General features: G+C 45.7%; 2 protein-coding genes across 2 annotated transcripts in view; one reads left to right on the forward strand and one right to left on the reverse strand.

The window, feature by feature from the left end:
• The window catches only part of CFAP92 (cilia and flagella associated protein 92 (putative)), a 99,069-nt gene extending 80,373 nt beyond the window's left edge, over window positions 1-18,696 (forward strand). The window contains exons 17-20 of the mRNA XM_047743485.1: window positions 13,555-13,719; window positions 14,266-14,478; window positions 14,559-14,703; window positions 18,447-18,696. Coding sequence (XP_047599441.1) covers window positions 13,555-13,719; window positions 14,266-14,478; window positions 14,559-14,703; window positions 18,447-18,481 — 558 coding nt within the window. The 3' untranslated portion in view covers window positions 18,482-18,696. The remainder of the gene's footprint in view (window positions 1-13,554; window positions 13,720-14,265; window positions 14,479-14,558; window positions 14,704-18,446) is intronic.
• Window positions 16,641-21,458, reverse strand: part of ACAD9 (acyl-CoA dehydrogenase family member 9) — a 42,751-nt gene continuing 37,933 nt past the window's right edge. The window contains exons 13-18 of the mRNA XM_047743491.1: window positions 20,508-20,587; window positions 19,615-19,741; window positions 19,352-19,429; window positions 18,692-18,820; window positions 17,993-18,065; window positions 16,641-17,200 (exon numbers count right to left, since the gene is read on the reverse strand). Coding sequence (XP_047599447.1) covers window positions 17,100-17,200; window positions 17,993-18,065; window positions 18,692-18,820; window positions 19,352-19,429; window positions 19,615-19,741; window positions 20,508-20,587 — 588 coding nt within the window. The 3' untranslated portion in view covers window positions 16,641-17,099. The remainder of the gene's footprint in view (window positions 17,201-17,992; window positions 18,066-18,691; window positions 18,821-19,351; window positions 19,430-19,614; window positions 19,742-20,507; window positions 20,588-21,458) is intronic.

Consider the following 21,458-nt stretch of genomic DNA (forward strand, 5'->3'; position numbering starts at 1 on the left):
TAGATCAGTTTTGGGAAGAATTGCCATACTGTCAATTTTGAAGCGGTTAAGCCAGAAACATGGAATGTCTGTACTTTAATTTGGGTCTTCTTTAATATCCTTCAGTAAGTTTTGTAGTTGTCATGTACAAGTCTTAGACCTCATGAAATTAATGCTGTTATGAATGGAATCATTTAATTCTTGAGTTGTAAGAACATAGAAATCCAGTTGGTTTTTTTATATTGCTTTCATATCCCAAAATCTTTTGAAGTTGGATCATATCATCCATGGGTAAAGACCATTTTACTTCTTCCTTCCCAATCTGGATACCCTCCCCCCGTCCCTTCCTCCCTCCCTACCTCCCTCCCTCCGTCCCTCCCTTCCTTTCTGCATTAGTCTGTGCTGATTGCCATACAAAACTCCACAGGTTGGGTGACTTAAACATCAGAAATTATTTTTCTCACAGTTCTGGAGGTTGGGAAGTCAGGATCAACATGCTGGTAGAGTAGGTCTCATTCTGAGGCCTCTTCTCTTGGCTTGTAGGTGGCTGCATCTTGCCATGTGCTCTGCGTATGCAGGTGTGGGGAGAAAGACAGTGGGCTCCCTGGTTCCTCTTATAAGGACCATGATCCTACTGGATCAGGGTCCCCCCCCCAACTCTTATGACTCATCTAACCTTAATTACTTCCTTATTCAGATACAGCCACATTAAGAGTTAGGGGGTGGGGGTATTCATTCCGAAACCGCTACCCCCATCCCTTTTTACTTTAGAGCCTCTAGAATATGGTACAGGGTCACACGGGAGTGGTAAGAGCACACCTGCTTGTTTTCTTTCTGTTCTTGAGGGGAAAGCAATCTTAGACTGTTAAGTTAGATATTAACTGCAGGACTGTGGTGTGCTTTATCAAGTTGAGGAAGCTTCCTTGTAGTCTTAGTTTGTTTTTAATCATGAATAAATGTTGAATTTTGTCAAATCCTTTTTTTTCTCTGCCTCTATTGAGGTTCTCTTTTATTTATACAATGTATTACATTACTTGATGTTTGGATGTTAACCCAATCTTGTATTCCTGGGATGCATCCCACCTGGTCAGGGCGCATGATCTTTTATCTTTGTGTTTCTGAATTTAGTTTGCTAATATTTTGTATTTTTCTTGTAATAGCTTTGTCTGACATCGGTACTTGTGTAGTATTGGCCCTGTAAAATGAGTTGGTGTTTCCTACCCTTCTGTTTTCTGGAAATATGTGAAATGTCGGCATTCATTCTCTTGGTATTTGGTAGAACTATCCAGTGAAGCCATCTAAGCCTGAGCTTTTCTTGGTGAGTAAATTTTAAATGGCTAATTTGATCCCTTTACTTGTGATAAGTCTATTCAGATATCTTTTTTTTTTTTTTTAGGTTTTATTTATTTATTTGACAGAGAGAGGGAGAGAGATCACAGGTATGCAGAGAGGCAGGCAGAGAGATGGGGGAAGCAGTCTCCCTGCTGAGCAGAGAGCTTGATGCGGGGCTCAATCCCAGAACCCTGAGATCATGACCTGAGCCAAAGGCAGAAGGTTAACCCCCTGAGCCACCCAGGTGCCCCCAGATATCTTTCTTAAGACAGGTGTGATAATTTGTGTCTTTTTAGGAATCAGTCCATTTATCTAAGTCGCCTAATTTGCTGACATATGGTAGTTAATAGAATTTTCTTATAATTCTTTTAATTTCCATAAAGTTAGTAGAATGTCCCCTCTTTCACTCTTGATTTTACTAATTGTATCTTTTTTCTCTTTCTTGGTCATCCTAGCTGAAGATTTGCCAATGGTGGTGGTCTTTTTGAAGAACATTTTTGGAGTTTGTTCATTTTCTCTATTTTTCTATTTCATGTTTTTCTGCTCTAAACTGTAATTTCTTCTGCTTATTTGGGTTCCATTTGTGACTCTAGTTTCCTAAGGAGTAAAGTTATGTTTTTGATCTGGATCTTTTTATTTTATACATGTAGGTACAGCTACAAATTTCCCCCAAACACTACTTTAGATGAAGCCCATAAACTTGGTTTGTTGGTTTTCATTTTCACTCACCACGAAATATTTAGTCATTTCCATTATGGCTTTTAGAAATTTAGAATTCAATTTTGTTGTGATTGGAGAACATACCTTGTATGATTTCTGTCCTGTGAATTTTTTTTAAAGATTTTATTTATTCATTTGACAAGAGAGACAGCAAGAGAGGAAACACAAGGCGGGGGAAGTGGGAGAGGGAGAAGTCTTCCAGCCGAGTAGGGAGCTGGACGTAGGACTCAATCCCGGGACCCTGGGATCATGACCTGAGCGAAAGGCAGATGCTTAATGACTGAGCCACCCAGGTGCCCCTGTCCTGTGAAATTTATTACAATTTGTTTTATGGCCTAGATCCATCCTTAGGCTTGAAAGAAATATATATTCTTCTAACACTGGGAGGAATGTTACATAATGGCCAGCTCTGTTTGTTCAAGTCTTGTGTCATTGATTTTCCTTCTAGTTGTCCTGTCAGTTGCTGAGATTGAGGTATTAAAGTCTCTATTCATGGCTGAATCATCTATTTCTCCTTTCAATTCTGTACATTTTTGTTTATTATATTTTGGGGCTCTGTTGTTATATATGTTTGTGTTTATATCTTCCTGATGAACCGACTTTAATCATTATGAAATGTCTTTTTGTTTCTAGTAACATTTCTTAAAAACCATTTTGTTTTATGTTAATGTAGCCACAACAGCTCTCTTCCAGTTTGCATACTACATATTTTTTCACCCTTCTTTGACTCTCAAACTGTTTGTGGCTTTGCATCTAATATGTGTCTATTTTAAACAGCAGATAGCTGGATCTTTTTTTAAAAAATCCAGTCTGACAAACTTTGCTGGTTGATTGTCCATTTATGCATAATATAATTATTGGTAAGGTTGGATTTATGTCGTTTCTTAAATATATTTAATATTGATTTTGATCCTTTGTTTCTTTACTGCCTCCTTTTGTGTTGAACAGGTATTTTTAGTGTACCATTTTAATTTCTTCATTGAATTTTTTCCTTAAAGAAGTTATTAGTGGGGTTTCTGGGTGACTCAGTGGGTTAAGCCTCTGCTTTCGGCTCAAGTCATGGTCTCTGGGTCCTGGGATCATGACCCGCACCAGGCTCTCTGCTCGGCGGGGAGCCTGCTTCCTCCTCTCTCTCTGCCTGCCTCTCTGCCTACTTGTGATCTCTCTCCGTCAAATGATTAAATAAAGTCTTTGAAAAAAAAGTTATTAGTGGGTTCTCTAGGAGTCTTCCATTATATCCATCTTAATCACAATCTAGTTTAGATTATTACTAGCTTTATTAGGGTAAAATGTAGAAACGTCTATAATATAGTTCCATTTCCTCCCCCTCCTTTATGCTGTTATCGTTATATGTTGTTATGTTACTGTGTGTGTGTGTGTGTGTGTATAAAACAATCCCCAAATGTAATTTTATTATTGTTTTATGCAATCATGTCTTCCAGATTAGAATTTGAGAGAAGGAAAAATGTTTATATACAATTTTACATTCACCGTGTATTTATCTTTTCCAGTGATTTTGTTAATGTAGATTTTAGTTATCATCTGGTGTCATTTATTCTCAATTTCAAAAGACCTCCTTTAGTATATCGGATAAAGCAGGTCACTACCAACAAATTCTACCTTTATCAAAGAATATTTTTATTTCACTATTACTTTTGAAAGATGGGTTTTGCTTGACATAGAATACTTGATATTTACTGAGAATATTTTTTCTTTCAGCACTTTGAAAATACCATTACATTGTGTCTCTATTGTTTCTGATGAATATTAAGCCATTATTTATATTGTTTCCGTATACATGGTGAGTCATTTTTTTCTTGCTCTAAGATTTTTCATTGTCTTTTTCTTTCAACTGTTTGATTCTAATATGTACAGGTGGGGATCTCTCTAGATTCACCCTACTTCGGGTTCATTGAGCTTCCCTAGGTCAGTAGGTCAACCTTTCAGGCCTTAATGTCTTCAATACTTTTTTCTGCTCCTCCTTCTCTGCCCCTTCTCAGACTTCCATTTTGTGCATGTTGGCTCACTTAACAATGTCCCACAGGTCATGAGGCACTATTAATATAAAAAAATATTCTTTTGCTTCTATTTCTCAGACTGGATAATCTCTATCTTTAGGTTCAGATTGTCAGCTTAAATCTGTTATGTCCCTCCAGTGAATTTTTCATTTCAGTTACTGTACTTTACAACTTCAGTCTTTATATAGCTTTTTTTGAAAATATCTCTTTATTCAGATTGCCCATTTCTTGACTCGTTGTATATTTCCTTAAATTTCTGAAATAATTTTTAGTTAGCTTTTGTATCAGCTGCATTGAGGTCTTTGTTAAGTCAAGCAGCTGAATTCACTCGACAGTTACTAATGACTGCTATGTTTTCCTGAATTAAGGCTTACACTTTACTATTTCTTTGCTTGTCTCCTAATTTTTGGTTGAAAACTAGACATCGGAAATGCATTGCAGCAGCTCTGGATTCTGCTTTTTCTCCCTAAGGGTGATGGTGGTGGCTGTTATTTATTAATAACTTGCTTGCACAAAATATGTGGAATCTCTTTCCTCAGTGGTCTGTAGCAAGCTGATTATCTTTCCTGGTTTTGTTTTTACTTTTATTTTAAAGATTTTATTTATTTGATAGAAAGTGAGCACAAGCTGGGGGAGTGGCAGGCAGAGGGAGAAGCAGACTCCCCACTGAGCAGGGACCCCCCCCCCCCATGTGGGACTTGATCCCAGGACCCTGAGATCATGATCCGAGCTGAAGGTAGATGCTTAACCAACTGAGCCACCCAGGCATCCGTTTTGTTTTTAGATAGTGTGTGTGTGTGTGTACATGAATGTGGGGGGAGGGGCAGAGAGAGGGAAAGAGAGAATCTTAAGCAGGCTGCACACTATGGGACTCAGTCTCATGACCCTGAGATCATGACCTGAAACGAAATCAAGACTCTTGCTTAACCGACTGAGCCACCCAGGGACCCCTCTTTGCTGGTTTTAAAATTGCTTTTTATTTTTAAGCCTGGCTTCCTTGGAGTCACCGCCATGTTTGCTTCAATCAGTGATCAGCTGGTAAATGGTTAGAAGTTGCGCACCTCTAGCCAGCCAGGTTTCCAACCTGTTTGAGTGGATCTGTGTGTGGGTAGGGTAGGGGCATGCATTCAAAGTTGGCTCTGGCTTTGACTTTTCACAGGCCCTCTCATGTCTCCCCTGCATATGCAGGCAAGCAGTCAGCAAGGGATGTATGAAGAGCATGTCAAGGTCCTTTATGGCTATCTCATTTCCTCTATCTCCCCATTAAATTTTGATTAATTTGCTTGCCGCATATAGGATTGCAACCTCAGGCCTGCTGAGCAGGGGGACGGCTCTGTTTCTTTGCTGATGCGATTGCTATTGTTGCTTATAATTAGCTGCGCACATGGGGTTTGCCAAACTGCAGTTCAAATTGAGTAAGTCTACGTTCAAGTGAGCAGAGCAGCCGCGGATTTTCAGGACTGGCGTGCCCCCGCAGAACTACTGCCGTTAAGTGCCCTGGGGTGGCAAGAATGACACAAACTCCTACTGTGCTTTCCTGAAGTTCAGCACATTTTTTTTTTTTTTTAAAGATTTTATTTATTTATTTGACAGAGAGAGATCACAAGTAGACAGAGAGGCAGGCAGAGAGAGAGAGAGAGAGAGAGAGGGAAGCAGGCTCCCTGCTGAGCAGAGAGCCCGATGCGGGCCTTGATCCCAGGACCCTGAGATCATGACCTGAGCCGAAGGCAGCGGCTTAACCCACTGAGCCACCCAGGCGCCCAGTTCAGCACATTTTTATGAGTAAACATATCTAAATGTTTTGTATGCCTTTGGACAATTTCCAGTGGTTGCTTTTGACAATTTCATCCAGATTTATTGTTTCTTGAGGAGAGGACTAAGCTCCTTACTCCACCATCCTGGAAGTCCTATCTTCCTCCTTCCTAACTACAATTTTACTTATTTCTATTTGCTATGATGTGTAGTGGGGGGGGCGGGCTTGGGGAGTTGTGTCCACTTTATCCTTTGTTTACTATTTATTTTTAAGATTTTACTTTTATTTAAGAGAGAGAGGGAGAGAGCATAGCAGGGGGAGTGGCAGAGGGAGAGGAAGCAGCAGGACTCAATCCAGGACACTGAGATCATGACCCAAGCCAAAGGTAGATGCATAACAACTAAGCCACCCACACACCTATACACAATTTATTAATGGGCATTTATATTCTTATGTTTTGCTATTTAAACAATGTAATTACATATTTTTAACATAGACATGCAGAATTGTTTTGAGAGGTTTACTTAGGATTAGAATTGCTAAATTAGGGGTACCTGGGTGGCTCAGTGGGTTAAAGCCTCTGCCTTCATTCAGCTCAGGTCATGATCCCAGGGTCCTGGGATCGAGCCCCGTATCAGGTTCTCTGCTCAGCAGGGAGGCTGCTTCTCCCTCTCTCTGCCTGCCTCTCTGCCTACTTGTGATCTCTGTCAAGTAAATAAATAAAATCTTAAAAAAAAATTGCTAAATTGTACTTTGACTTGTCTGGGTAATACTTTATTTTCCAAAATGTTTAGACCATTATATGCCTGCCAACCATGCATAACTTTGTTTTCCTACTTCCATGCTCATACCTCTTATAGTCAGACTTTAATTATTGCTAGTCTCTAATGTGTAATAGTCTCTATGAAGGTTTTACTTTGCATTGTTTACTACTGCAGTTGAATATATTTTTATTCAATATATTTTTACTATTTGAAATTTAATAATTTCTTCTTCTGTAAATGTGTTCCTTTGAACTCTAGGTGGTTTTAATGTTCTCAGTGCTAACAATGGCATTTTATAAACATTGCAAATCTTCTTTTGGTGCTTGACTTCTTTTCACTCTTATTGCTGTCTTTTAAGGGACAAAAGTTATTTTGTAAAATTTCCATTTATGACTTAAATGTTTTGCCTTATTTAAAATCTTTTCCTACCCCAAAGTCATACAACTATTCCGTGTTTTCTTCTAAGAAGATTTAAATTTTTGTTCATCAGATTTAAATTTTGAATTTATCTGGACTTTATTTTTCTTTAAAGATTTATGTTTTGAGATAGAGTGAGAGTGAGCGAGAGAGAGAGAGCAATAGCTGGGGGCAGAGGGAGAAGGAGAAGCAAGCTCTCCACTGAGCAGGGAGCTCAATGCAGAGCTCAATCCCAGGACCCTGAGATCATGACCTGAGCTGAAGGCAGAATGAGCCACCTAGGGACCCCTGGAATTTATTTTTCGTATGAAGGTAGGAATCTAATTTCATTTCTTCCACATGTTCAACAGTACCAGCACTTGGCTTAAAAGCCCATCCCTTCCCCAGTGATATATAAGGCCAATGCAGTCAGATCAGGTTGCTATTTATACTTTAGTTTGTTTATGGGTATTTGAGATCTTCATTGAAATTGCAATTACAAATGCATTATTTTCTTCAAAGAATCAATTATCTGTTGCTTTTTAAATTTCCATATTGTACATTTATTTTCTACTTCATGGATCTCTATCTTATTCCTTCCTACTTTTGTTGGCTCGAATTTGCTCTGCTTTTTCTAATTTCTTCAGATGGACGTTTAGATAATTTTCAGATATGAATCCTTATAATGTATTCATTTTAGCTAAAAACTTATGAACATTAAGTGCATCCCCCAGCTTTTGTATATCATATTTTCATAATGACTTAGTTAAAAATAATTTTCTATTTTCCATTTTCATTTGTCTTTGATGAGTTAGTTAATAGTATACTGTGTAATTTCCAAACATTTTAGGATTTTTGTTACCTCTTTTTGTTACTCATTTGTACCTTGACTGCATGATCAGAGGATATATTCTGTATAATTTCTATCCTTTGTTGATATTTGATTTACAGTCCAAAATAGGTTAATCCTGGAAAATGTTCCAGAATCCTTGAAAAAAAAAAGTATCCTGTAGTTGTTGATAGTGTTCCAAACACACCAACATTTTTTAAAATTTTTTTCCTTTCCCAAATCTATATCCTTATCTTTAAATTCTGTCTCTTCTCTCAGGTTCTAGGGGAAGTCTGTTAAAATCTCCAGATATGATTATAGGTTTATCATCTGTTTTTGCTTTATATCTGTCAAGCTTATGTTTTAAATATATACAAATTTCAGACTGCCTTAGCCTGTTGATTTCTTTTATAAATATGATAGGTCCTTTTGTCTCTGGTATTACTTTTTAGATGTATGTGTTAAATACAGTAAGCCATATGAATCTTAGGTATACAGCCTCCTTCATTTTTATCTATGTACATACCTATGAAACCATTACACAGATCAGGGTATAGATGATTCCATCAACCTAGAAAGTACCATGCTTCTTCCCAATTAACTTCTATCTTGAGATCTACTTTCTTAGTAACTTTCAAATATACAATACAGCCCCGTTAACTATAGTTACCATGCTATATATGACATCCTGTGATTTACTTATTGTATAACTGGAGTTTGTACCTTTGACTACATTTATCCATTTCACCCCCCCCCACCTCTAGCAACCACCTATCTGTTGTATATCTAGGAGTTCGTATTTTTTTAGATTCCACAAATAAGTGAGGTCACTCAATATTTGTATTTCTCTGTCTTATTTCATTTAGCATTATGCCCTCAAAGCCCATCCATATTGCCACAGAAGGCAAGATTTCCTTGCACTATGTACACACACGTGTGCGCACATGCATGCACGAACCCCCCCCCCATCTTATTTGTCCTTTCATCCATTGACACTTATTAGGTTTCTTCCATGTCTTGCCTGTCGTAAATAATGCTGCAATGAACATGGGGGTGCATGTACCTTTTTGAGTTAGTGTTTTTATTTCCTGCAGATAAACACCCAGAAGTGGAATTGCTCAATCACATGGTATTTCTATTTTTATATTTTTGAGGACCCTTACTATTTCCATAGTGGCTGCAGCAATTTACATTCCTACCAAGAGTGCACACGTGTTCCATTTTCTCCTTGTCCACACCTGTTATTTCTTGTCTTTTTAATAACAGTTCTAACAAGTGTGAGGTGAAATCTCTTTGTGGTTTTGATTTCCATTTCCATGATGATTAATGATGTTAAGCAGTTTTTCACTTACCTGTTGGCCATTTGTATCTCTTCTCTGGAAAAATGCCTATTCACATTCCTCTGCCCATTTTTTAATCAGGTGTGTTTTGTTGTTTTTTGGTTTTTGCTGTTGAGTCCTAGTTCTTTATTTTGGTACAAACCCCTTATCGGTTATACCACTTGTAAATGCCGTCTCCCATTCAGTAAGTTGGCCTTTCATTTGGTTGATCGGTTCCTTTGCTGGATAGAAGTTTTTAGTTTGATGTAGTCCCACTTCTTTATTTTTGCTTTTGTTGTCAAATCCAGAAAAAAAAAAAATCACTGCTGAGACTGATGTCAAGGAGCAAACTACCTACTGTTTTCTTCTAGGAACTTTGTGGTTTCAAGTCTTAAGTTCAAGTCTTTAACATTTTGAGTTAAAATGTTTGTGTATGGCATACGATAGTGGTCCAACTGCATTTTTTTGGTATGACCTATTTTCCCAGCACCATTTATTGAAAAGACTGTCCTTTCTCTCCATTGTATATTATTGGTTCCTTTGTTATACACCGTATATATGTGGTTTTATTGGGCTCTCTGTTCCTTCCATTGACCTATGTGTCTGTTTTTATGCCAGTACTGCACTGTTCTGATTACTATAGCTTTGCAATATAGCTGAATCAGGAAATGATGCCTCCAGTTTTGTTCTTTCCAAAGACTGCTTTGGCTATTCCGGGTCTTTTGTGGTTCTATAAAAATTTTACAATTGTTCTATTTCTGTGAAAAATGCCATTGGAATTTGGATAGGGACTGTATTGAATCAGTAGATTGTCTCGGGGTATTTCCTAAATGCTGAACACTGCACAGGAAAAATTGTGGAGGCTCCCGAAATCTTCCACCAGAGAGGATTTAATTATCTTCTGTCAAGACAAAGGACAAACTCTCTTAAACAGGTTTATCCCTTCTTTGCCCACATTTCTAAAGCATAGATTTTCTTGAATTCTGAACTGTAAGCTTAGGGTGTAACCATGGGCCTTCCTCCTTGGCACACTGTGAAATCCAATTTTTGTTTCCCTAGTATGGTGACATGTTCCCATATTATCTGGTTAACATCTGAACCTCTTAGCTGCTTTTCCTGCTTGGGTTCTTTTTATCTGCCTCATTTGTTTCATTCATTGGCAATTTAGGAATCAGCAAATACCTTGAGAACAAACTGTACTGGAGAAAAAAAGGATTCGGTTCTTCTCTCCAGATTCTTGGCCCCTCAAATCCCGAGTGCTTGCTCTCCTGTGATGTCAAGCAGATGTCCATTTCTCTCTGCAATGCTGTCAGCTGTTGCTTAATATATTTTGAGACCACATTGTTAGGTGCATAGATGTTCATTGACAGTGACACCTTCTTGCTCTCTTTCTCAACATACAATGTCTGTTTGTGCCTCTTGATAGATTTTTATCTTGAACTATGTGCTCTGATATTAAGAATACCACGTTTATGTCTTGGCTTTGTGATTCCTTTTTGCCTACTTTATATTCTTCCTCCCTTTAATTCCAACCCTGTTATCTTTTTGTCTAAAGCTGTTTTTAAAAGATTTCTTTTGTAAGTCCTCTCTACACTCACTATGGGGCTTGAACTCATGACCCTGAGATCAAGGGTCGCATGTTCTACCGACTGAGCCAGTTAGGCGCCCCTAAAGCAGTTTTTGTAGACAACATATTCTTAGCTTAAAAAAAAAAAAAATCGGAGGTTAATTGGCAAACAACCCATTTACTGAGAATATTGTTAGGTTGGGCTTCTGAGGGACCACCTCACTTTCTTTTAAATTTCTCCTGTTTGTTTCTTTTGACAGGGTAGGGTGGTGGTTTTTTTTTTTTTTCTGATTTAAAAGTTTATCTTGTTTCTAAAGTGGTTGTCCTAAAGACCATATTCATTTTTATATATTCCTACTGAATTCTGAGAATTTTTATATTAAATTTCCTTTATAAGACCAATAGCACACTTATACCCCTTTTTATCTTTTCCTACTCACACCCTACTGTCCTTTTTATATATTCAGTCTCCAATTTCAGTTCTAGATCATTATACTTTCCATGTCCCTTTAAGACAAGAAAACCAGGGACGCCTGGGTGGCTCAGTTGGTTAAGCCGCTGCTTTCGGCTCAGGTCATGATCCCAGTGTCCTGGGATCGAGTCCCACATCGGGCTCCTTGTTCTGTGGGGAGCCTGCTTCTCCCTCTGCCTCTGCCTGCCACTCTGTCTGCCTGTGCTTGCTCTCTCTCTCTGACAAATAAATAAATAAAACCTTAAAAAAAAAAAAAAAAAACCACTAGGATACCAGACACCATCACTTGCTACCTTTGTCCAAATACTCCTGGGTTTTCCTCATCCCTTTTGGACTTTTTCCCAAGTGTATTTTCCAAGGAAAGTCTCTGTGTAAACCTCCCAAGCCTTGTACACCTGACGCACTGCTGTCAATGGAAGGGCCGTCTCGTCTGGGTGTACAGTCTTAGGTTCAAGTGCTTGTTCACAGTTCTGCTGCTGTGGAATTGGAGGCCAGTCTGGTACTTTTACCTGCACAGGTGGCCTGCTCTTTCTCTGGCAGTTTTCAGAGTTTGTCTTTAACTTTGTGGTCTTACCTGTCACTAACAGTGTGCCCAGGCTTGGAATTTTTGTTCTCTTTTCTGAGGCTCCTTCTTTCTTAAAATTTCCTACTGCTTTCCCTTTCCTTTCTCAACTTCTGTTATTTGGATTGTTTCCACTTCGGTTCCCAGTCTCTGAACTCAGGCTTTCTAATTTTATCTCAAGCTCATTTCCAGTTCACTCATTCCTTCTACAGCTGCCCCACTTCTGCAGGGTGTCTCGCTTGCTTGTGTCCTTTATTTCAACTTTGGTGTTTTATATGCACTGTTTCTTTAGTCTGCTGCTTTTAAGACTGATTATTACATTTGCCTTGAATTTTTATCCCATCTCTTCCAACAGCTTGGCTTCTGTTCAGTTTGTGTCTGTGGTCTTTTATGCTGGTTCTACTTCTCAGGCATCTAGTTCCTTTGGCTGCGAGTCCAAATTTCCCTGCAGCCTTCAGTCCCAGGGCCGGGAATCCCGGGTGTCCGGAACAACCGTGGACCACTGTTCTCACCTCACCACGTGGTCTCTTTTGGTCAGAATGTCCATTTTAAACTCTAAGGATTGGGGCGCCTGGGTGGCTCAGTGGGTTAAGCCGCTGCCTTCGGCTCAGGTCATGATCCGAGGTCCTGGGTTCGAGCCCCACATCGGGCTTTCTGCTCAGCAGGGAGCCTGCTTCCTCCTCTCTCTCTGCCTGCCTCTCTGCTTACTTGTAATTTCTCTCTGTCAAATAAATAAATAAAATCTTTAAAAAAAAAAATAAACTCTAAGGATTAAGTACCATGAAAGGAGAAATCGGTCTCGGTTGTAATGCTCTAGCTCTAAGGTTTGGAAGGAGCAGGGGACTTGCACTAATTATGAAAGGAGACTGGCTCATTCAGACCCCCCCCCCCCCCCAATTGAGAACAACCAGAAAAACTGGACAGAATACTCACTGCTCTGACTGAAGCTCTGTGTGCCATTACAAGGTTCCAGCATAGATGGCCCCTCTGGCATAGTCCTCTTGAAGGGGCTCCACGGCAGGAGTCCTGTCCCTCATCCAAGGATCTGTGGCCTGCCTCTGCCTCCAGACCCTGTTGCTCTCAAACTGCCTTGACTTTTCTCTCCTGTGTGTGAATCACAGATTTTTGAATCTTTTCCTTGATTATTTTGCATTCTCTTACAGAAATTCCTCAAAGATTACAAAGTCAAGACACTTGGGTTTGGCCTAAAGACGTGGTTAATGTGAGTCAAGGTTACCATTTTCGGTTAAAAAAAATTTTTTTTCCCAAAGCAAAAGATGGTGATTTTGCTGAAGGTTAATAGGCAAGTGGCGGGCAAGCAACACTGCACAGTGCTTAAGAATGCAACTCCTTCTCTTCGGGGTCCCAGCCACCTTCTGTTCTCTACCTTCACTGCAGCTTTCATTCACAAAGGAAGCTGACAGACCGTCTTGGGGGCTCTGGAAAGGTGGTGATACTTCCTGTGTAGTCAGCACTAAAAGCTGACTGGGGGCAGGGAGGGTAGTTCTTATTGCTTGAGGTCACCATCTCCCCTGTATATCCACAGAAGCATGAAGTGTCTCCCACTTCTGACCATCAAAGCCCCAAATTCTATCTGTGGCCAGGTGTTGTGAATTCTAGTTACTTTGGCCTTAGGCAAATCCCATTTCTGGCCCTGCCCACCACGTTGGACAGGGCCAGAAATGGGAACCTTTTGGTAGGTTCTGTGATGGCACAGCAGCTCCAGAGCTCGAGACGTGATCCCTGAACACTGCGGCCGTGCCCCACAGATCACCTTGCTCACCGCAAGCCGGCAGCTGGCGTTGAGGGGTCTGTGTGTAATGACTGGTGTCTCTTTCCTCAGAAAAATATTACTGGAGCCTACCAGCTTGGCAAGAAGCCTTCAAAGTCTGTGGTGAAGGTGATCCGAATTTCAGCCCCAGCCAAAGACGCAGTTTATAACTACAGTATCCAGACCCTGAATTCCACAGAGCTTGCTAAGAAGGAGCTGTATCGAGAGATGGCCAAAGTGAGTGCGAGGCCCAGGGAGAGAGACAGACAGTCCGTGCTTATACTCCAGACAGAATAGTAATTGGCTAATCCAGGGAGCTCGCTCCTCATCTGAACATAGGAGGCAGCAGGGGCGCTCTGGCGTGCACCAGAAAGCCAAGCAGCAAGAGGAAGGAGACCAGGTGCTGGGGGGAGAGGTATTCCGTTCCCACACCCTGTGGGAATCCCCCACACACGAGGGAGAGCTGAGAGATGCTCAGCATAGGCTCCCGTGTACCCTGCTGCAAACACCTGCAAGGCCCCTACCTCTAGAAAGCAGCTCGTTGCTGTCACCCCGAAGGAAATACCTCAGCTTAGGCTTCTAACGCATTAGCTCTGGAGAAGGGTTCCTCTGTTGAAGAGAACACGAACATGACTCCCAGTTCAGTTATTCTGAACGGTCTAGTTATGCGGTCACTCCCATGTGCCACCGTTTCCAGTGTTTGCTTGGAGACTGGAGGGCCAGTCCACCCCAGCAGTGGCTGCTACCAGCCCTTCCCTCTTCATGTCTGCCCCTCGTTTGCAGGAGCCAAGGAAGAGATTCACGTACTCCCAGAAGTACCTCTCCGCCATGGTGGAGCCTCAGGACTCTGAGGAGGAGGAGAAGAAAGCCAAGAAGAGATCCCGCCAGGCCTGGCTCACAGCCAATGGATTCCAACTGACAGGTCTTCACAGAAGCCCGGAAAGCGACTGTCACCTGAGGATGCCTCCCGTCAGCACTGTCCCAGAGCTAAAAGAGGTCCACGGGGCAGAGTGGGGGCTCAGGTGGAGTGTCCACGGGGACCTCCCTCCTTACTTACTGTGGTGTTCTCTGTGTAGGAGTGGAGGGAAAATGCCGGGTTTGCTGCCATGCTGGATCGAGAGCGGTGGGGCTGGGACCGGCGCCACCAAGACTTCGACCTGTATAGGCAGCCCCCACTTTTCCTGGAGCTGCCCCCTCCTCTAGCGCGGAGGCCTGCGACAGGTAACAGAGGCCCCTGCAAGGCGGAGCGTCCTAACGAGGGCAGTCAGGGTCTCTGCGGCTTGGCGTCCTGGCCTTTTCGTTTTCGCTAAAGCTAGGAAGTTGAGTCAGAATGGGGCAGGCATTAATGTGCTGGGCTGGGACTCGGAGCCCTGGATTCTAGCTGGAGCCATAGTACTAACTTGCTGTGTGACGGGTGAGTCCCTTCACTGCTCCTGGTCTCTGGCACCACAGCAGATGCTCTGAGAAGAGTGCACGTGCAAGCGGGGGCAGGGCAGAGGGGGAGAGAGAAAATCCTCCAGCCTGAGTGCGGAGTCTGACACAGGGCCCAAACCTGGGACCTGAGCCATAAACAAGAGCCCAGCCACTTACCCAACTGAGCCAGCCAGGGGGCCCCTCTGGGCCTGGCTTCTTAGCTATAAAACATGTAAGTGGGGAAATCGGTCTAAGGGCTTTCTGGGCCTCAACAGGCAAGATGTCTAGATGCCTGGCCAACAGCTGGGGCAGAGGCTCTGGGCACCTCTGGGACCTTCTGACTCCCTTCCTGCTCCATGATGTTGCCATCGCCCTCTGTGAGAGAGAGGGAGGGAGTCTAGAAGCATGGGTCCCTTTAGCCTTCTGTTTATAAAGATGGGTCTCCATTTATAGATTGACAGAGAACCCAAATTTGCTGGTTACCAGAAACTTCATTCAGGGACAAAGAATTTAGTGACAAGGTTTGCCAGAGAAACCATTCCCTGAAAGCCAGAGCAGATAAACAAATGGATTTCCTTCCTCCCCCAACCCCCGAGGTTGATAACAGCTCCATGAAGCAGGAGGAAATGCCGACAAGCTGCTGAAATTTGTCCCCCCTGCTCCATCTGCTGGCCCTTGCTGCCTCCCTTCAGAACAGGCTCTGGGGCTGCCTGAAGCTCTCCTGTTACCTGTTGGGGTGGCCCGGCCTAGTAATGCCAGGCTTGCCTCCTTGGCCCGAGTGCTGCCGCTGGGCTCCCTGCAGGCCTTCCCAGCCCGCGCTCCCTGGGCACGTCTGGCAGCCGGGGCCTCTCCTCCCCACCATGCTTAAAGAAAACTCGAAAATGGCAACTGGGAAACAAGATGTGAACCAGGGGTCTCAGCCTTTGAAACTCGGCTAGATGAAGAGAAAACCAGCTGCTGACAGGGGTGCCCATGCCACAGGGCCTATGGCGAAGTCCCCTTTCCCAGGACGTGGGGGCTAGAGAGCTGCTTCCCAAGTTTCCTTGGCAAAGGCACTCTATGCAGCCTCCGGTCCCTGTACCGTCCCAGATTCGTACTCTTCTTGCCAACAAACTACTTAAGAAGGTTAGCTCTGATGTCATAAGATCTGTCAACTTTTACCTTTTGAAGATCAGTTATCCAGTCCCTGGCAAAGTGCCAAGGCCAGCCGAGGTGTCTGCGCACCAGATAGACTGTACTTGAAGGGAAAGGAAAGAGTCTGGCCTTCTCCTCCCACCTCAAGACAACATCTGTGGTGGGTTTTCTGGAGCCCCAAACAGCCCCGAATCCAGACAAAAGCTCCAAGCTTGCCTGCGTGAGCACACTGGGACCCACTGTATCTGGCAAGCAAGAGCAGAAAGGAGTCCAGAAAAATGCAAAGGCCTATTAGTATCACCTCATGATTCTGCGTTGTCCCCCCTTTCAGGAATGAAGGCCAAGCTCTGTACAGACTGTGCAGAGAAACGCCCCAGGCAGGAAAGAGTGTATACTGTCATGTACCAGACCATGTAATTTGTACCCATCACCTAAGAAAGACCAGAGACGGGCTCAGTAATCCCCAGGACACTGTAGCCTGGCCTGGGCACCTGGTCCTCAGCATTCAGGACCCTCTTCCTGCAGGGTGAGGACAGAACGCACTGGAGGCCATCACCAGAGGGAGGGCCTCAGGGTTCTGAGGAAAAACAGGATCAGTACAGCACAAAGGCTAGAAGGGTAAACACAAACCGTGCATTTTATATCTTTTGTTATTAAATGCATCTGTTCCACTTAGTTTGTAGGCTGTTTCTTGGAGAATGCACAGTCTACAAGAAGAACGTGCGGCTTAGCAGAAGCGGCTCTCCATGCCTCAAACAGGTCCCTGTCAAACTCCTCCCACAGAGCCAGTGCCATAAGCCTGTCGCCACTGTGACGTCTCCGAAACTAGCGGAAGCCCCTCATATCCCAGGTGTCACCAACTGCGTTCTCTCTTTCACTCTGTCTCTTTAGAACCTGGGACCAGGTCAAGCAGCAGTGCCCCCAGGGCAAAGCCTAAAGAGGTACCCTCAGGTCAGAAGGCCCCTCTGGTATACATGGGGAAGAAATAACCCCAGTGCTCCATCTGCTGGAGAAAGTTGTCCATCGATTGGCCATGGCTTGGGGGCAGCAGGGAACACTGTTGGTTTGCTTCAGAATGTCCTGTCCAGAGGGTGGGCACAAATGTAGGCCTGCTTCTCTAGGACCTGCTGGGATACCTTCTTAATCTGCTCATCTAGATTTTCTGGAGAATCTGGGAGGAAAAAAAAAATAGGTTTGTGAGAACAAATATTGCTGGGGCTGCTGCTGATGCTCTAAAAAAAAAAGAAAAGAAAAAGCCCACACCAACTGTGAAGGAACCCTGAAGGTAACTCTCCACTTCCACAGCCCCAGAAAGTGATTCTGGCTGCAAGGAGAAACAGGGCTAGGGCTTCATTCTAGAAAATGAAGGGCTCATCATGTTAATCCCTAAAAACTCTGGATCCTATGGGAGCAGGGCCTGGAGAAGGACCTTCTTGCCAGTCAAGCCTACGAGAGGAGCAGCCCCGTCTCCCCGCCACAGCATGGACCAACACATGCCAGCACCCGGAACCAGGAGCTGCACAGAATTATGTGCTCCTCTCCTCCCATCACTTGGCAACACGGCCGCGCTCTATAGCAGGGGACACATGACCTGGGGCCCTGAGGCCAAAACGACTGTAAAGGTCAGAGGAATCTGAGCCGGACGTTTTCAGACATGGCGAAGTGACTACGGTACGAACAGCCCCAGGAGCCAAGCCCCTGCACAACTAGAGCCAAAGCCTGGGCTATCTGCTATGAGGGCAGCTGCCAGACTCAGGTCAGGCAGGCTGGGCCACGCCTGTGGGCTCTGACAGTCTTCATCTGCAGGTACATGTTACTGTCTGGCAGGCCATCCTGCAGGTGAACCTGACCTTACTAGCCCTCACTCAAGGGAGAGGTTTGTGAGCAGCCAGCAGGCCCTGGGAGCCTGGCTGTCAACAGGCACCTGCACTCAGCGCCCCCCACTCAAGGCCACACTACTTACACTTGTCCAGCTGGGACAGGGTGAAGAGATTCTGGTAATAAGCTTCTGCGCAGAAGATGTTGGCCAGCAGAACCTGTCAGAACCAAGGTTGAAGATGATGACCTAGGACACCCCCTCTCTGGTGTGTGAGAAACTCAGCCAAACTCAGCCACTTGGCCGAGGTCAAAAGGCCTGGCGCAGGAATCAGAGTCTTAGGTTCTAATTCCATCCCTGACTCAACCAGCTCTGTCCCCAAAAGCAAATTATTCAACATTTGTGAGCCTCAGGTTCCTCTGTGGCAGGAAGGCCAACGTAATCCTAGTTCCCACAGGCTGTTGTGGGACAATGCATATCAAGACTCAGCACACAGGAGGCACTCAGGGACTGCATTCCAGCCGCTGAGGGTAAGGAAGGCAGATGGGGGTGAACGCACAAACTTTGGGATCCCATTACTCACCTATCCCTCTTTCCGCAGGCAGAAAGACAAAAGCGAGTGGCCCTGTGTCCTGAGTAGCACAGACCTTCTCATTGGAACGGACCACCAGTGCTGGCCATGGCCACAACTCAGCAAACCCGCTGGCGGCCTGGGCCCATACCTGGGTTGAGGCCCTTGACTTGCCCAGTTCCCTGTCCCGACTGGGCCATGCCGCCCACTGACCCCCTCCCTTAACCACAGGCCTCATTAAAGTTCAGAGGACAAAGCTGGCACGAAAGGCTCACCTCGTGGTCATGGTTGCGGATCCCCATTCGGATGGAGCGGCTGGCCCTCGACAGCACGGCCGTCATGCCATACAGGTTTATGAGGATGTTGGCTACCCGCTTCAGGACCATCTGCTCCTCCACGATGGTCTGTGAACACAGAGCCCACGGGGAGACTCACAACCCAGGACTTCCCTCCCCGGGCACAGCTTCAGCCATCTCTAAGACTCATTTCATGAGTCTTAGAAAGTAGAAAGTAAAGGAAGCTAACACTGCCTCTCCGTTTGGGTGGTGAGAGCCTGGCTCGCTGGCTGCCTGTTTTCCCTTCTGTCTAGATTTGGGCATGGGTCAAGCCAAGACCAGGTCCCAGAAACCTGGCTGAGGCCACAGGCTGTTGCTTACTGTGCTTCATGTTACCCTCAGCAGCAACAGCCTCACAGAACGGGGCCCTAGATCTGGGCCCAGATGGGGCTGCCCTCCCTACTCCAAGGAACCTCCCTTTACTGAGAAGGCACCACCCAAGTGGCCCCTGGGACAGGCAGTTCCACCCTACCCCTCCATGGTGACCAAGATCTCTTTCTAAGCCTGGTCCCAGAGGTGGACACCTGGCAAAACACCCCATCTCCCTGACCCCAAAGTTGGAGGGCCAGCCATCCCCAGATGTGGCAGGGGCCGGGGTACCTTGCCAAAGCGGAGTAGCAATGTCTCTACAGTGCGGCCGAAGTAATACACGTTCTCCTCGAGCTTGTTGGCACTGTCCTAGTATGCCAGGGGAAAGACCACTTAGTGCTACTTCCCTGTGGTGCCCATCCCACCCGGCTGGGGCTCTGGGGCCCAGGCTCTGTTTTTAGGCTGGACCATCCTCCCCAATGCCCTGGTCACAGCCCTCTAGAAGGTGATACCCACACAGGGGCAGGGAGGTAATGCCATCTGTCCCCACTCACTGCGACACTGGGGTGCACCGCTCCCAGCTTCCCTGTCAACCCCAGATCCACAGTTCGGCCCAGGGAGTCTCGCAGCCTTCGGCCAACGGTCTCAATGACAGTGGTCACGTTGCCCCGTTTAAGCTCTCTGCAGAAAGCCCATGGCCCCATGAACTCAGGCCCCACTGCTGGTTCCCAATGCCCAGCAACAGCATTCCTCTTAGTACCTGTTCCCTCTGACTGTCCAAGGCATTAAAGGGACCAACTCAGGACCTAGGTGCTGTCTCACCTGGCCCTGGGCCTGCTGGATGCCTGAGACCACCCCACCACCTCCGTCAGAGAACAGCTGGTCTCTGAGGTAGAGCCACACAGAGCGCTCTCCACAAGTAAGTCATAGCCAGCCCCCTCCACCCCCACCCCGGGGGTGCTCCAGGGTTAAGGAGTCTGCAAAACGCCCTGAGCAACCCATGCCAGGTGCCAGCAGCGATTTCTAATTGCTCCAGCCCCATGATGGGGGTCAAGCGGAGCAGGAGAGTGCAAGAAGAAAAGTGGTCTTGTGGTTGGTAGCCCTGGAGCCCAGCGCCTGTTGGAGGGACAGCTCTCATTCCCTAGGTTCTGAAAACAAAGCTCCCTGCAGTGTGGGTGATGGGAGCCGCCAGGGGAGGAGAGCAGTGAGGGCTTCCTGAGGCAGCCGGCCCCTCTGATCACCTTCAGGTGAAGGCCAAGCTCTGGAGCCCGGCTTTTAAGGCTCCTGTCTCTTTCCCTCCCTCCAGCCAGCCTCTGACTGAGCTGAGCACTGCATGGCTCCACGACGCCCATCCCAGGACAGGGTAACACCCTGCCCTTGCTGCCCCAGGATGGACCTCTGATGGGCAGAGGGGACGTGAGGAGCAGCTGGCGGGGCTGGCACCTACTTGATCCTTGCAGTCAGGATGCGGCCGGCGTGCTGCAGGCCTGTCAAGGCAATGTACATCCGGAGAATCTCGTTGGTTCCCTGTGGCCAGAAGATAAGTCATGTTGGCCCCACTGGGATGGCCCTGTCTGTGCTGTGCATGCAGCTGGCTAGGCTACCCCACTGCCCACTCAGTGCCATGGAAGCTGCCACGTTGGAAGCAGCGTGACCCTGGGAGCAGGGCTGTGACCAGAAGGTGACAGCAACACACTGGCAACCACTCCCAAAGGGACAAACAAGGGCCTGGCCAGACAGCTGTGGCCTCCCTCAGGATCTACCACCTCTCTCTGACCAGTGATGCAGGAGTCCTTCCTTTCTGTAAGCCTCCACTCTGGCTTCTTTATGATGGGAGAAACCACCTTCCCCGGGAGGAAGGGGTGCCGGTGCCCAGGTGCAGCGAATGCTGGGTGGGTGCCACTATATTCCTCAGGGAAGCCACTGGTTGTAGAGGACGAGAGCTGGCTGCTCCCCAGTGCCACACAGCCATACCCAGAGGGCCACCTCTCCTAGCTGCTGTCCTTGTGCACATGGCTCACCACCTGGGATTATCCCCAAACCCCCCACCCCCAGTCAGGACCAAATTCAATCAGGCTGAGGGGAAGGGGCCTCCCATGGGAGGAAGAGCTTGGAGGCCTGCAGGCTAAGGTGGGCCCGGTCCTGCATAGTCTCCAGCCCAGAGCATGTGTTTCACACAAAGGGCTCCATGGCCCTCAAACCTTCTGTCCCCCCACAGTCAGGACCAATTCAACAGGGCTGAGGGGAAAGGGACTCAGAAGCAGCAGTCCTGGGGCAGCAGGGACACGACACGTCCCCCATGCCCTTGGGAAAGTGCCCCTTGTGCCCTCAGGATGGTCACATCACATCCCATCAGGCCTCTAAGAGGACTGCAGGGCTGGGATGCCAGGCGGGGGGA

This window comes from Lutra lutra, chromosome 1 (genome assembly GCF_902655055.1).
Source record: "Lutra lutra chromosome 1, mLutLut1.2, whole genome shotgun sequence".
Taxonomy (NCBI): domain Eukaryota; kingdom Metazoa; phylum Chordata; class Mammalia; order Carnivora; family Mustelidae; genus Lutra; species Lutra lutra.